Here is a 17054-nt window from a genome sequence, read left to right on the forward strand (position 1 = left end):
AATGGATTACTTTTCACTGTGGTCATGAAATATGGTTCTACCTCAGCGTGACAATGCATTTCACACTTAGTTATTTACAGCACAGCTGGTCTAACGCTAACTTAGAGGAACCACATACATGGCGCCTCCAAGGGGCAGGTCATGGTTATGCAAAGGACCCAATAGCAGCACAACCGAGTCAGGATAAACTCAGTCTTTATTAGAAGCAAACAGAGCACGACGGCTAGCAAATTAACTCCCTCCTGTGAAATTCCATTACCATTACCTTTAATAGACAAACATATCACTACAATTTAAAACCATGTACTTTGGATACATTTCTCCAAATATTAAAAATCTAGATACATATCTAACGGGAGTTCTACTGGCTGCAGGGATGATATCTATGAGATGGAAAGAGTTACTTTTTTCAGTAAATATGAAAACTGACTTGTTTACACGACACAGGGAGAAATAACAGGATTTTATAAAAATTACTCTGTCAAAGAACCGAGCCATTTCAATCTTTTAAAGTGTAATCGTTATCTTTACCAACATATTGTTTCTAAATAAGAATCCGCTGCTGTGTGCTCTCTGTGTCTACATGGTTAATTTAAAAAGGGGTTAAGAATTTTACTGTGAGACTAAACCATAGTTGTGTGATGTGTACAGCAAAAATGGGAATGTTGACATATTCGTTAAAGTGTTACAGCAGAGCAAATGTAGCAGGTCACACCTCAATGTTTATTGTTACAAAGGTTGGCATTACCTTCAAGAAAAAAAAAATCAAACAAAAAACGTACTCGTATAAATGTGTTGAAACCACACACCTTTTCGCGGTGAATGCTCTAGACTGCATCGCGCAAAGAACGCAAACTGACAACATTCATGTCACTGAGTCAAAATACAAACCAAAACAATTGAAAACCCAAAACATCACTGGTCATTTGTACTGCACTTCCTTTTAAGACTCAACTTCCTCTGTGTTCTCAACGTCCCCCCGTGCGGTGTCCTTACATTCCTGTGGCTGTTGCCAGTGAGTTACAGCAATGAGTCACGTGTAAAAGCAAGTCATTGTCATCTATAGAGTCCCACCACATTTACCCTTACACTCTGTGCAGTTGCCGCCACTACGCCCTACATCTGAGGGATGGAAACACACGTCCATTCGCTGTCTGAGACGCCTCCTCAGCTGAAAACGCCGCTTCACTGTCGTAGTGCTGTACTCCTGGGACGTCAGCTTGGTATAGTAATCCGAGAACTTGTTGAAGAGGAAAGAGATGGGCATACCATTTAAGATGATACCAAATGAGATACAGCCAAAGGCCACCAGACGGCCCAGGACGGTTACAGGAACCACATCCCCATAGCCCACAGTAGAGATGCTGACCTAGGAAAGGTTTTCATGGAAAGTTTACGATTAAAGGGTTCAGGCACAGACTTTTTAACAAAAGAAAGAGCAGGGGTGGGTAGAAGGCAACTGTATTTATATTCCGTTATTGCTATCAAGTGCTTCTGGTGCCAACAAACGTCGAGGCCTTGTCAAAGTGTGTTACGGGCAGTAGTGGATAGAAAAGGGACTGGACAAAAGGCAGCACCAAACAACAGGAAACAGGCACAAACTTGAAAACCTAACTGTTAAATAAGAGCCTTGTAACCGCCCCACGCTGAGTCTTTGAGTCACAGCGACTATTGTGGGGGCAGGGAGGAAGGGCAAAGGGCCATAATAGAGAAGTGAAACTGAATTGCTCAAAAATAACTGCAGTCTTGTAGTAATAAGAGTTTCTAACAGAAAAGCTGTCTTTTATAATAATACGTTATTCCTATAGAGCAGCTGTTGACTGTGTCAAGATAATGATTCATGCAAATTGCCATATTTACCTTCAAATAAAAAGCTGTCAACAGTATGACAAAACGATTACTATAAACACACTTAGGCGTGTTTTTGTTGACCTCCAAAGTGAGGAGATGGATAATAAAGGTGTGTAAGACTCAGCAAACAGCTGTTCCAAAGGTCATTTCTAACTGGAACGTAGTCCATAGCCACTGATCCAGTGGGTTTGAAAAAAATATTTATAGCTATTTTTTAGCTACATACTTACTATGACTACAACTGTACTTTTACTATTTATTATTATTTTCTATGTATTTTTGTACTTGTATGTTCACTGTAGCTTGATTGTTGATTGACTGAATTGAGTGCACAAATTTCAAAAGAACAAAATATAAATCAGATTTGATTTGCAAATACTTGCAAACACTGGTGGTGTAGAGAATGATTAATGGACTTCAATTTCAGAGCGGTCTCTCTGCAGAGACCACAGTGGACGACGGTTAATATAAATCCAAGAAGTAAGCCAATAGAGAAGAGGATCTCCACACACCGATTAACATAAATTCTAAAAGCTACTTCGTTTGTCATACGTACAGCGGCCCACCACCACGCGTACGGGATGCTGCTGATGGAGGATCCCTCGGTTTCCCTCTCAGCTGAATGCAGGAGTGCAGCGAACATGAAGATTCCTAAAACGATGAAGAGGAAAATACAAGAGACCTGCTGATAACACTGACGCAAAGTGAATCCAAACGCTCTCATGCCGGTGGAGTGTCGAGCTAGCTTAAAAATCCGAAAGACCCTGAGGAACTTAAAGACTTTGAGGGCTTGCTGAATATTGTTGACACAGGCCATGGCTCCAGAGTCGTCCTTCCTGCTACCATCTTCCTCTGTAGTCAGGAGCTCAAAGATGAGCTGAAAGAAATAAGGAACCACGGCCAACAGGTCTACAAAATTGAGTCCGCTCATCAAAAACACTCTGAGTTTGGGTGTGGATATGAGGCGTGCAAAATATTCAAAGGTGAAGAACACAATGGTGATGATCTCCGTCCAGTCCATGTAGGTCTTTCCATGAACAGTATACATCTGCAGGTCCTCTACAGTGCTAAGCGTCATTGCCGTGATGGAGAAGAGCACAAGTAGACTTGAGAGAATGTTGAAAGCCTTGGCCACAGTTGAAAAGTAGGGATACTCAACAGTATTCCACAGAGTTTTCCTCACATTCCCAAAGATCATGTCCTTAAAGGACTCATTGTAGCACTTCACCTCAACCTCAGCCATTAGCTCCCTCTCCACCTTCAGGTAGTCCTTTACCTCATCCACCTTCTCCTCGAACATCATACAGCAGCAGCGTTGAGTGTCCTTCAGGTTCAGGCCCCAGTATGCGATTTCCTCTTCAAAGTTGATAGGACACATCTCCCGAATGACCCACAGAACTCCACTTGTGTAGAAATGGCAAATATGGTGGAAGAAGGAAGGGTCACGGTCAAAGAAGAACTCATTCTTCTGAACCGAGTAGTCGTCACACCAAGCCAGGAGCTGCGTTCTGTCGCTGCAGAGAACCAAAGAGCCGATCCGGGTGTTAGGGTATTTGACGGCACACTCTTTGGGGATTTTGAACACTTGTCCTCCAACATTAACACTGATGTTTTGCTGCCAATTAAATCTATCCCCGTCTTTAGAGCACTTCCTGCAGGCACTGTTGAGGTCATCCATTGAATTCCATGCTTTTAATTTATTCTTTTCCACAAAAGGGAAAGTTTTGTTGTCCTCCATAAACACCGAGACGTGAGGGATGGTACAGCGACGATTATTTGAGCATTTCTGGAGCTGAGCCTGCTCTGCAGCCATGACTGCTTAAAAATGGATAGAATTGTGTAACAAGTCACAAAGAAATGGGTTTTAGTAGCAAATACTGTCCTGGTGAATCATCACAAAAAAATTCCCCATATCTGTCAGGAAGTGATATCCCAGCACTTCCTGTTTGCAAAGCTCAGCTATCTGCTGGAATAAAAGGAAAAGATTTTTCAGCTGTGACAGAGACGAAGTGTGGACATTTGCTTCTTTAGACCGGAAGGGTGAGCAGCAGCAGCAGCAGCAGCAGCAGCAGCAGCAGCAGCAGCAGCAGCAGCAGGGATTACATCGATGTTAGCACTTAGGTTCACTGCCAAGTTTCCTCACACTGTTGTAAATATAGGAGGTGATCTGTGTGAGATTAGCATTAAAGTCTTATTTACTTTAAGGGTTTTAACCTGCTAGAACAAATAGTCATTTATTAGGTTAGACAACATTTGCTTTTATGCGGTATGAGGTCAATTTCCTCGTGTCAGGAGAAAAATCTTGCAATAGTTGCAGGTGCGTAACAAAATGGAATACTCGGCAGATTATTTCATAAATAAGACAAACTAGATGAGGAAAGTATTTGAAGAGCTTTAAACACAACAGTCCAAAAAAGAATAAACACAGTCTAACACAGGGATTACCGATCTGTTTGAAATAGAGCTGCATCAAGGGCACTTAGTAATACAAAGAGCTACTTGTCCGATACAGACTTCCTGAACAATATTAATATAATCAGTTCTGGGACATACAATAGCAGACACCTTACCATCATCATTGGACCCATTTGAATATCATTGCAGGTGTGACTGATTCAGAAAGCACAGTAACAGTGCAGTTTTTGGCCCTGTTGTTGACTAGGTTTATTTTGAGAAAGGTAGTCCATGGGCGCTACCACGTGCCACCAGCTCTAACCCACTGGACTGTACATGTGAGGAAACTCCGACCTGCTCACCGTCGGTTTTGTATCGGAAAATATAACATTTTGTTTCAAACTGGGGCGTATTTTGAAGAGATCGTCACACTGTTGTTGGAGGTGTACAGTGCCACAGTAGCTGGATTGGTACCAGATGGACATCATCATCATCACATCAAGAACATGACAGTATGAAAACAGTTTAGCATAATTTCTTTTTTTTAATTAAACATAAACTCTCTCTGCTCTGGAACAAAAGAAGAATGTAGTATCAAGGTCATTTACCTCACGTGGCTGTGTTTGTTCACAGCATTTAACAGAGTTATGCACCGTGCAGACGGTAAACCGTACACACCCCAGACAAAAATAAAACCCAACACCAACCAACCATAAACCTCACACACCCTCACCCTCTGACGGGGATTTTACAGTTTATCACATAAATAACAGATATAAATAAATAAAGCCACCAAACAAACCAAAGAGTTACCAACAGCAGCACCAACAGGGTTCAGACTTCCAGTTTTAAAGGCAAAAACGTCAACAACAAAAACAAATTGGTCATGATCAAAGATAATGTCAGTTTTGCAGATGCTGCCAGTGACCCACCTAATATATATATTAAATATATTGCTACTGCTCTTTCAGTTTTTATGGTGGCGACAGGAGTTGGACACAACTTTGGAAAATGCTCTTCTACTGTATACTGTCCGAAACAAACACTTGCTTTGGCCTAAGGGCACTGGGCCTGTTGGTTCTTGATGCATATTGGCTGTAAAAATTAAAAAAAGAACATATATATATATATATATATATATGTTCTTTTTTTAATTTTTACAGCCAATATGCATCAAGAACCAACAGGCCCAGTGCCCTTAGGCCAAAGCAAGTGTTTGTTTCGGACAGTATACAGTAGAAGAGCATTTTCCAAAGTTGTGTCCAACTCCTGTCGCCACCATAAAAACTGAAAGAGCAGTAGCAGTCTTGGTGATCATCTTTTAGAGAGAAGACGCACATTTTTGCATTTTTTTAACCAAAATAGGCTCAAACCCAGAGTCTGGAGGTTTAACGGAAAACTTAATTGACCAGAGAAAGTTTTTTTTTTATAATTAATACTGTATGTTACTTGAAGTGTCACACTGAGACACAAGGAGCAGACAACGAAAATCAAAGAGGAAAATACAAAGAAAACTCAACTCAAAACTCAACCTCAACTAAAAACACACAGTACCTGGGCTAAATGACTACACAATACTGCAAAATTTAAAGCAAAGACAGAAATAAAAATTCACATCTGAGAGTCAACTCAAATAAGAATATATTTCATCTGCTGTTTTCCTATACAACTATACAAGCTCTAGTCATTGATCACTCGTATGTGTCAAAAACAAGACCTGAACAGCCACTTCCTGTGTCATCAGAGGGCAGTATCACCAAGACAACTGATACCTCAAAAACCAGGACGGCGGACATGTTGTCCAGTCATTTGTACTATTTAATCACCTGGAGTAAATTTTGAGTTTCAACTTCTGGTGAGACTTGTCACACGGCGCTGTGAAGTGCATAAGTCTAAACTGACACAAAACGTCAACAAATGTATTTGTCAGTGTCACCATTTAGGTTTGATTGACATTTCTCTGTATGAATAATTTCACCATTTGGATCAGTCACAAATAAAAACTAATGTGAAACACGTACATCTCTTCCACTAGTATAGAGGAAAAAATAAGGCAAAATAAACAAACTTACTTTTGTCATAATTAGGACTGAGATTAATCATGAGTAATCCACAGCTATCCTGTGATTACGCTGATTACAAAGGTGAACGATTAACCATGTAAAACTAAATTAATATATTATTATTCTGTTCTTCAATAAATTACTGTGTCAGTTTAAGCCTTTACATGAAGTCATTTCATTCTAATTTTGTCCAACTCACCAAGTTGAATTCTCTTTAAAGCATCCACAATCTATGATCCTCAGACTGACACTGGCTCTAACAGTAAGTATCAAAGGTCAAGTGCTACTTTAAAACATTTATCTACAAAACCTAGGAAAATATTTACTTCCTACTGCCCACAGATGATGATAAATCTGTTTATCGTCTGATCTTTTTTTCTTTGTTTTTTTGTCACCTTCCTGGTCGCATGCATTTACCAACTGTGCGCAGACGTGAGAACTTGGAGGCAGCAGTGTGACAGGTCTTGTAGCATTGCAGACATCTGAGCATCTGGGTCACTTCATTTCCTGTCCAAGTCCAGCTTAATCAGGGTTTCCTGGCAGCAGAAAACACAGGACTTTAATCCACAATCTGCACTGGTTAAGCCTTTGTCCTCAGCTCTATCTATCTGTGTAGTGAGCACAACCTTTTACACAAAAATATGTCATCATTTTTTTAAGTATTACAACCATTAAAAATAGCTAAATGCTAAAAACACTGGTACAGTAACCATAGCTACTAGACCAGGTCTTAAAGACATGTAATCATTTAATTACTATAAAAGAACAGATCATGAAGAGATAATGACTGTCAAATTAAACTGCACTACTAACTTAATGATCAAAATTCCAAGTTATAGTTATAATTACTTAATAATCAGTGAAACCACTGTGAAACTAAACTCCACTGCTGACACGCACAGACCTTGTGCAAAACCAGTTTCTTCCTCCATTGTCACCCTCCTCGTGTGGCCTGGCACAGACCACATTCTCTAGATTGATTGACAACACTGAACAACTCAGCGTCTCACTCTGATAAGCGACACATTTCCTCATTTTTGAGACGACCTAGTTTCTGAGTTAAGCACTAAGAACAGATGCATGTGGTGCTCTTTCAACATCAAAGTTTACAGCTGGTTTCTTCTTTGCCATTTTGAAGAACTGGGTTTCATCTCCTCAGTAATGTGGCCTTGCTGTAGATTTAATGTTTGGCATGCTATTGTTCTATTGTTATACTGAAATACATTTGAAACTTTCTACAGGACCCCAGAATTGTTCAGGGTGAATATAACTTGTTAACGTTTCCACTTAAACTGTGACGTATGTAAAGGATTTCTTTGTCAGTGTGACACAGCACACCACCGCACACAACGATATTTGGCCTTTGCCTTAGACCCAACACATTAGTGAGCAGGGGCCGGGCCAACCCGAGCGCCCGGGCAGCAGTGTGTGGGGACGGTGGAACTAGTGGAACTAGTGGGCTGATGGATTCAAACCTGCAACCTTTTATGACACAAGTTCATTTCCTTAACCAACAAATCGTAAAACCAGGTTTAAAGGGGAAAACTGTGATTGGTTGACAGTTGCAGAGACAGAGTGCAACAGGTTTCTGCACTTTCTTGGTTAGAGTCAGACAAAATCCTCTAAAAGGTCAACAACACAACTTTTATCTTTGCTTTGCAGATTCTCGGTTGTAACCTGACCTATGACCCCTGGTGTTTTCCTTCACTTTCATGTCTCAGTATCACTACAACCACACAGACAGAAGGCAAAGCCAGATTTCTTAGGAAGGAAACTGCCGTGAGATTATCTAGGGAAAACAAACAATTGCTTCAGTAATTAAAAGTCTGCAAAGGAAACCACAAAAGAAAACATCCTGGTTAACTCTGCTGGATGAATCCGCTTCATTAACCACAATCCATACTCTGAAACACAACAACAATTTGTAATATCCTATGGCATATTTATTTTTATTTTTTAGACTTAATAATCGCAAGCAAATTTACAGATTGTTTTCAACATGGCTTGGTTGAAAAAAATGTCTTGAAGTGACACAGTCACAAATGTCTGTGACTTGAATTGCAGGGTAATTATAATGCCACTAAACATCAAACAAACAATATTTATTTAAAAATTAAATGACAATAACAGTGATTAGTGACAGTCTAGAGGAGCAAATACTGTATAATAATAACTAATAACTAACAGCAGCACACACCCTGGCTGCGCTGCTTAGGCACCAAGTACTGTATGTGGACTGAAACCCAGGACTCTATGCTTGTGAGGCAAGCGAGCAAACAGCTACACCATGTGTGCAATACATATGTGCAATAAGTTTATAATGTCTAATGCCTTACAATGACATAAGTGCAATATGTGACATAATACAACCACAGCCCAAACCAGTAATTTTCCTACTATAGTTCTATTGCCATATTTTTTTCCTTTCTTCATACCGTCTTTAAATGTCTCTTCCTATATTTCCTTTGTTCGGATGTTATTACTTAAATTGCTGACTCTGAGAGCTCTGCACAACCGTCGGCCTACATGCACAAATGGAAAATAAAAACCTGATGACAGGATGACAGGAAACCTGTAAAACATGTGTTACGAGGTTTTGTCTTGATCACAACTATAAAGTCAACCCAACTCCGTGCTCTGGTTTGTGTTTGAAGATTGTCCTTACCTTTACAGAGCATGAGTTTTGACACACAGGGCCCCCCTGGATGATGAGTGGATCTTGAGATTGACCGAGGGAGAAACTATCAGCGGTGACAGATGGGGAAAGACCACATGCCCTCCTCCACCACCAAACAGCCATTCCCACTAGCAGCAGGCTGAGAAACGCTACGACACGCACACAAGCATTCATCAACATAACAGCATTAACAAGACCTCATTTTCAACATTACACCAAAAGCATATTTTTTTCTCAAACATAAACTACAATTACGCTGTGTTAAATATAGCAATTAATACTATGATAAAACTACATATACTGACTCCTAACTGGTATCGTCTTTATAAAGCAGAGAATTACAAAGAACCATAAATAATTTACATCTACATTCACAGCTTAGCACACGTGTTTTGCAAAGTTTTTGCAAAGGATTCTTCCCAGGTCTGAATGTAACACAACATAGTGTTGTATGTTTAAGACTCAGACCGCAGGGAGGGACTACGATGACCTCAGCGGACAGTGACATCATGTATAGAGCTCTCTCAGAGGTGGCAGCTGGTATGACACGAAGTGCACACAATATTAAACCTTCATGTTCATTAGCCTGACTTTGCCGTGATGCGTTTCCCATTGGGGAACATTGGTCTGCCAACGTTACAGTAATGGTAAGCTTGCACTGACTGACACCAGCACCAGGGAGTGTGTTGTGTGGAGAATGTGTTCTTGTTCAGGAAATACAATCATAACTTTGGGAAATTTAGTTTACTGCCTCAAGAGGTGATGTAATAATAAATTAAATCTGCAATTTGACGAGTCATTGACTATGACAGGGGTCACCAACGTGGTGCCTGGGTGCACCTGGTGGCCCCATGGACTACCTAAATAAAACTGGTCAATAACAGGGTCAAAAGTATGCAAATGCATAACTAACATCTGCGAGGTCGCACTTTGATTCATTTATGCACAAGGCATGAGTGGTGCGAGATTTGAGTTTGATAGCTTCTCCTTTTATTAATTTATGAAACGACTTTCAGTTTCAGTCCTAATATTTAGGAGAGAGGTTAGTATTGTCTGATTTTATCTTCATTCCCCGACAATTATGAACAGGATGAAAACAGTTTTGTAGCCAGATAGCCCAGGTAAATTTAAATGTTACGAGAGCACGTTACTATTTTATTTGTGTTCTGGATAATGGGGTTTAAACAATCTTACTGATGAGAGACAGGATTCCTGCAAACATGGCGTCTGACCGACTTGATACAGGAACTGCGTGAAGGAGGGTTGAGTCTTCTCGGGATTTATTATCTCCCTTCTCTGTAGAAATGCAGCTGAAGTCTAGTCTGTCTGACTTCAGGCTGACGACACAGTCATCGCCACAGACTGCGTGTCCACACACAGATGGTCCTGAGAGCAAAGACAGTGTGTTCAGTCTGTCAAATCTAATTTTCTGTTAAACCAGGCACGCTGGTACGTGGGCATATATGTATATGTATGTATATGTATGTGTATATATATATATATATATATAAATATATATATATATATATATTTATATATATATATATATATAAATATATATATATATATATAAATATATATATATATATACATATATATGTGTGTATGTATATACAGTATATAAACAGGTGTTACCATGTGGCTGAAGAGCAGGCTGGATAATGGTCAAAACACCAGGTGAGGTCAGATCTTTCAGTAGTACGAGGAGTTGGCTGCCATTGTGTTTGTTTGCTCTGCAGATGGATTGAGTCACTTTGTCACTCCAGTACACAAAGCCCTGAGTGCAAACAGCAGGTTAAAAAAAGAAAAACATAAAGGTTAAATAAAGAATAAAGAAATTCGTTTTTATTCTTATTTTCTTACTTCAAACACAGCCAGGCCAAAGGGTCGGTCCAGGTAGCCGTTGGACTCCACCACTGTTTTGCGATTCTGGCCTTTTAAATTCACTCTGGAGATGCTTCTCCTTCCCTCGTCGGCCCAGTACAGCAGCTGACGAGGCATGTCTACAGAAACAAAGGTCGTGCATCAGTCGATACTTTATTCAAATGCACCCAAAAACAGTGACTCTGTTTAACTGCAGGAAGGAGACATATATATATATATAATTTTCATTTATTTTATCATTAAGTTCATCAACAACTGTCTAACAGTTTCAGTTTGAAGACCTTGTTTCACTGAAATATTTCCCAACTCACTGGTGTAGAAGGCTTTGATTTTAAGTCAAGATAAGTCAAGACCAAAACACAAACTATGTTGGAATACTAAAGAACAAAGATCCCAGAAAGTCTATGTGTCTATGTCGTGAGAAGCAGACCAGTGTTTTTATGATGCTGCGATAACACCACAAGCTCAAATACCCTGTTATGCATCAAGCGAAACTTTGATAATAAAACAGGAGCCAAACCAGTGTCATACCTAAAGACAGGGCAGAAGGGCAGTGAATGTATGACGTGACCAAAGCCAGTCTGTCTCGTCCATCAAGAGCAGACCTCTCTATCTTTGGGAAGCTGCCACACTGAGCCCAGAAGAGCAGCCTGAGAAAACGAAAGCAGCTCTGATAAGGTATCGTCATCATCTCCACACAACCTAAAATGCGATCATGCTCTTCTCTGTTACATAAGCTTTATTTAAGTGACTTCTTATTGTGTATTAATATTCGTTGTTGTTGAGGATGTTTTTAATCTTTCTTGTTTTTGTTTTTTTTTTACTATTGTACAGCAGTTCTGTTGTTGTCGCATGTTCAATGTCATAAAAGATCTGATCTGTTGCTATGCGCCATTGTTATATCAACTGATCTCGCTATTGCTTTTGTTTAAAGCTTAAAATTCCAGCTTAAATCATTAGGAATCTTACCTGTCTAGGTTGTAGACAGCCACTGGCATTTGTCATGCTCAGGAGTGACTAAATGACTAAATATGAATGAAATATGAGACTCTCTGCACAAGACGCTCTGGAGAATAAGTTGCACCAGCCAGCTAAAGTGCCCTGTAGTGGCTGTGAAAATAAACATGTAAAATTATACATTTTAATATATGTATAGGTCGCACCTGAGCATAAGTCGCAAAACCATCCAAAGGATGTAAAAAAAGTGTGACTTATAGTCGGGAAAATATGGTAATCTAAATGATATTTTGTAAAAGGCTTCTCTGAACTACAGAGATTGTGTAAAGGGCCTTGTGAACCAAGACTGTGAATGAGCAGTGACTAATCTAAATGATATTTTGTAAAAGGCTTGTCTGAACTACAGAGATTGTGTAAAGAACAAAGGGCCTTGTGAACCAGGACTGTGAATGAGCAGTGACCTGGAACTAACCAGGAGGAGGCGGACAACTTACATACACTTTATCTGTACAAACCCTTGCGCTAACACACAGTGAAATCTGCTCACGCTGTCTCACCCCTGGAGCGGCTCCACAGCCAGTGCAGAAGGCCTGTCCAGCCCTGAGGTCAGCTGATGCTGTGTCAAACTGTCCAACAGGACCACGTTGACTGAGCCACCTTCAACGTCGCTCCAGTAAAGGAGCCGGTGGATCCAGTCCAAGGCCAGAGCTGACACTGAACCCTTCACTTTCAGCACTAGGAGGGGTTTCTGAGGGTTTTCATCCATCCAGACCCTGAAGGACATGCACAGATAAAATAGAACAATCAATTATTAGTATAAAAAAAAGGCACCAGTGGGCCACAGAGTTTGTAAAGCTTTGTAATGGCGTGCTCAGTTCTATTTCCGATTCCTTTTATTGTGAATTCCATTCGAGAGAGAGAAAGAGAGAGAGAGAGAGAGAGAGAGAGAGAGAGCCTCATCTAATGCACATCAAGTTAATAATTCAAATCTGATAATGAATCTGATAATATTATTATTATGTTTGCATTTTTACCAAAAAAACATTCGTCTTTTTAATGAACATAAACCAGTAAGTCATTTAACATGATGGGATTCTTACAAATCTGGACCTGTATTTATACCATGATAATGTCTAAGATACAAACTAAGAACATAGCAAAGGAAACATTTGGACCACTATAGCCTTAATTACTCCTACGAATGTAATGCAAAATAAATTGCGTGACTAATGAAAAATTATACAGCACTGCTATAGTAAATGATCAAACATTTGCTCTGTTTGCCTATCCATTAAGTACGTCACTGCATGTGGACTTTGCGCCTTGTTTATGTTTGTCTGTAACGGGGGTTACGAACTGTGTTTAATAAAGACCATGGAACCTTAGGTATGATTATAGGCGTGTCAATGGTTCTTTCCGATAACAAGCTATAATACGATAAACCCTGATGCCGGATGACTTTGGCTGAATGTTAAGGTTATACAAACAAAGTACACGTCAGTAAAACACATCACAGCTCCAGTCTGGTACCTGTATATGGCACCTTGTCCGTGTGGGGCCCAGTACAGTGTGCGGTTTGAGGCAGAGGCTGCCAAACTCCCAGTTCCTGACAACTGTGGTGGACGTGGCCTGTTCTGTCTTCCTGTTCCGGTGACACTCGTCCACTTCAAGCCTCCAGATGAGGTAAAAACCATCTGAGCATCACCTCCTGGGATATTAGATGACAAGACAAATTATCTTAAAACTACAGTGGAAATTACAAGTTCCATTTCAATATCTTTGCTCTGTCAGCTTAGTGAGTGTCGGCCAAGTGTCCTTTTTAAGATAAGACTTTATTGATCCAGGGTAATTCAGTAATTCGTTCTTAAAATAGACCTCAGTTCTGAGAAGGGGAGTGATGTTTAAACGGAGTAATTAAAAAGGAGGGAAAAAGGGAATTCAGAATCTGTCCAGAAAGAGCGTTAAAAAAGATTTACTAACCATACGTGAGGACATTTTTACCATTAAGAGAGTTTTTCTTATGTATAAGGATACACACACACACACACACACACACATACACACATACGTGTGTGTATGTAACATTTTATTGCAAAGAATACACATGTGCAGTATTCAATCCAGGGCTTTTCAAAGAGGTTCGGCGACACCTAGGGGTTCGTTAAGGTATTGCAGAGGGTTGTGAACATAAAATTGTGTATTACTAAAGTAGATACGTTTAATTTAATTAATTGACAAAAAAGAAGCCTAAAATGTTGAGAGACACCGATTAAATCTGGGCATTACATTGATTTTAATATTATATGACGTTGTGTTAAATGTTATATAGCATCATATCATTTTATTAAATAAACAGCTGGAACATTGTTATTGTTCCTTTCTCACCTTTGGCTTTACACCCTGTGCTGGTTGGATTCATGTCATAACCTTCGCTACAGTCACAGGTGAAGTTGCCATTCATGTAAATACACAGCTGGTCACAAACGTCTGCCTCCAGACACCTGTCAATCTCTGGGCAGAGAAAAGTTCACCATCACTTCATAGTTTGAGGCACAGCAGACAAATCTAAAATATAAAGGTGCCTTGACTAAAACATTTTATCTTTCTAAGTGTGGTTGTATGAGGTGGTGACGCATTTTCAGCATTAACTTAACACAAAAACCACTGTCACGCAATAAGGGTAGATGAAAGACTTTGTTGTTGATAATCAATTAACCACTTATTTAATGAAAACGAATTTTGCTTGTGTATGTGCAATACAAAAAATGCATTATTTGCAGTGTATGACAGTTAAGTACTCAGGTGGTGACTTTGTGTTCCTAAGCAAATATATTCTAACGTAAATATAAAAAGGTTGATTTGAACTCATCGCACCTGTTACTTCACCGCCCTATAGAGAACTTATTTAGTCATGAACAAAAAAACGCAGAAATATTTTTGCTTAAAAAAAAAACAACTTTAAATATAAGCTTAAATATTCCACTGATTCATCTGCTTTCCTGCAAACTTCATAGAATGAAATATAAGTAAAATAAATAATAAAAGTAATAAAACATAAAATAAGAACAAGTGTTCCAAGTATGCGTCTTGGGGTGAGGACATTCTGGTGACGCACTCACCCTCACACTGGCTGCCCCCCACCAGCCTCATGTTCTCAGGGCATCTGCAGTGGAAACCCATCGTGTCGTCACTACAGATGTGTGAACAGCCTCCATTGTTGACTAGACACTCGTTCTGATCTGTAGGAGCAGTCATTAAAGTGTCATAGCATTTGAGATATGTATGGAAAAAACCCCATAGAAAAGTCAGCCACAGAAACCTGTTTGTAGTAGTTTTATCAAATTTGGGAGGCATGTGTTTCAACTCAGCGGTTGTTCACATCAAGCCCCACATGGGGTCCAGATAGTTTGGTCCTGGCCTGCAGAGCTAGCTGGGTCACTGGAATCCAGTTGCAGGAATATGTTTTTATTGCTGCCCCAATAAAATGAAAGCATCAGTATGGTGCTTTTAAGAAACTGGTTGGGAACCTTAACAACATCTGAAAGCCCTTTCTCATTTTTAAAAAAACATTTTTGTCTCTTACTAGATTTTCAGTCAAAAGTGTAAGTGTAAAAATGTTCATGTCACTCACCACAGTTGACCTCGTCGCTGCCGTCAAAGCAGTCTGGGGAGTTGTCACATCTCCAGGCATGGAGAATGCAATTTCCATCTACACACTGAAACTCTGACATTTCACATGTGCCAGAAGACTGTGAAGAAGGTTTGACTATGCCACACATCTTCTGGTCTTCGTCTCGTCCGTCCGCACAGTCCAAATGTCCATCACACAGTTTATGTGCAGGTAAACAAATGTCTGACTTACCACAGGAGAAGACTCCAGTGGTGGTGCAGTTCTGACAGGAATCTTCATCGCTCCTGTCGCCACAATCATTTACACCATTGCACAAAAAACGTCCGGCGATACACCGGCTGTTGCGGCATGGAAATTCATCTTTTTTACATTGCTTGTGACCTGGAAAAGGTGAGAGTTTACACAACATAAGTACTGTAAGGTGAAATATTCAAGTTGCCGATGGCTAACTCTTTTCACGTGCTGACAACCTCTGTTTACCATTCCTCATAACAATCCTCTGGACTCCATGAAAGAAATTTGCACTTTGCACTCGCAGATTCCTAATGTATCTTCATAAACATAAGACTGTTGCTAACTGGAGTCTGAACAAAAAGTAAGCTCGTTCTCTGAACCACATATGCAAAAGAAAGTTTACCCTGTAGGGAGCACTATAAAACAACTGGAATAACCTGTTACATGTGGTACAACTTTACTGCTCAAGAACTAAGGATTTCTATCCATAAAAAGTTTTTCAGGTACTTTTTATAACTACTATAATCTAGTTTTAATAACGGTTAATTACTACAGGTATAGAACCGACGTATTCTTGTTAAAGCACATAGTTGTAAATTCTTCAATCGGATTATCTGGAACAGTAGTAATATTCGAGGTACTACAGATGTGAAACGATATAGGAGGTCGTTTACTCAAAATAAGTGACCGGTGAGCGTTTGTTAACCAACGTTTGCACTAAGCTTTAAATTACAACTGCAAGAAAAACGTTTAAATAATATATATTTGAATACATTGCATCTGAAATAAAAGTGATTGCAATATGTGATGTGACGAGTATTTAGAAAAAAAACATTATCAGTAGTTAAGTATATGTAGGTATTGACATGAAACTATTTACGTCGTGACCTAGTGACGTCAACCAATGCCAATTGTAGTAAGATGTTCAAAGTTAAAAACACTTTTTATTGTAATTTTTTTTTTACTTCTGGTTCACGGTCAGTCTATTTTTAAATTTCACTGAAGCCGGTTTTATTTATGCAGTAAAGTTGTGGAGTAGTAAATAGACTTCATTCAAACTGACAGCCGCTGCAGCCGTGGTGTTTGTACTTCTACGGTGCACTTACAGTCTGGACCTTCACAATCCTGAAACTGCAGAACCTTCTAGAAACTTACCGCCGGCACGGAGACACGAGCAGAGGAGCAAAATGAACAATACTCCTAAATGTCCCATGCTCCGCGTCCTTTCGCAGCCGCTACCAAGATCAAGCACGCGGGGTCGCAGAAATATGACGTAGAAGCCTTCCCCTGTCAACCTGCCGTTTAATCGGAATGGCAACCGTAATGTTCCGTAACTTGTTTACTGTCTCAACAAGACATAATA

The 17054-nt window shown here is 39.8% G+C and overlaps 3 protein-coding genes across 15 annotated transcripts in view; 1 reads left to right on the forward strand and 2 right to left on the reverse strand.

Moving 5' to 3' along the window:
* dock7 (dedicator of cytokinesis 7) overlaps nucleotides 1–17054 on the forward strand; it is a 428740-nt gene that overhangs the window by 262926 nt on the left and 148760 nt on the right. The window lies entirely within an intron of this gene.
* Nucleotides 179–5183, reverse strand: LOC103395728 (potassium voltage-gated channel subfamily V member 2-like). The gene is made up of 2 exons (XM_008333523.3): nucleotides 2408–5183; nucleotides 179–1369 (listed from the first exon to the last, which is right to left on the reverse strand). The coding sequence occupies exons 1-2, from the start codon at nucleotides 3662–3664 to the stop codon at nucleotides 1061–1063; spliced, it is 1566 nt and encodes a 521-aa protein (XP_008331745.1). The 5' UTR covers nucleotides 3665–5183; the 3' UTR covers nucleotides 179–1060.
* LOC103395718 (low-density lipoprotein receptor-like) lies at nucleotides 6700–16990 on the reverse strand. The gene is made up of 12 exons (XM_008333511.3): nucleotides 16847–16990; nucleotides 15458–15838; nucleotides 14946–15065; nucleotides 14212–14337; nucleotides 13357–13534; nucleotides 12384–12599; nucleotides 11401–11519; nucleotides 10849–10988; nucleotides 10621–10762; nucleotides 10180–10371; nucleotides 8974–9134; nucleotides 6700–6844 (listed from the first exon to the last, which is right to left on the reverse strand). The coding sequence occupies exons 1-12, from the start codon at nucleotides 16902–16904 to the stop codon at nucleotides 6809–6811; spliced, it is 1869 nt and encodes a 622-aa protein (XP_008331733.1). The 5' UTR covers nucleotides 16905–16990; the 3' UTR covers nucleotides 6700–6808.

The sequence above is a fragment of the Cynoglossus semilaevis genome, chromosome 2 (genome assembly GCF_000523025.1).
Source record: "Cynoglossus semilaevis isolate Cse_v1.0 chromosome 2, Cse_v1.0, whole genome shotgun sequence".
In the NCBI taxonomy this organism is placed as follows: Eukaryota; Metazoa; Chordata; class Actinopteri; order Pleuronectiformes; family Cynoglossidae; genus Cynoglossus; species Cynoglossus semilaevis.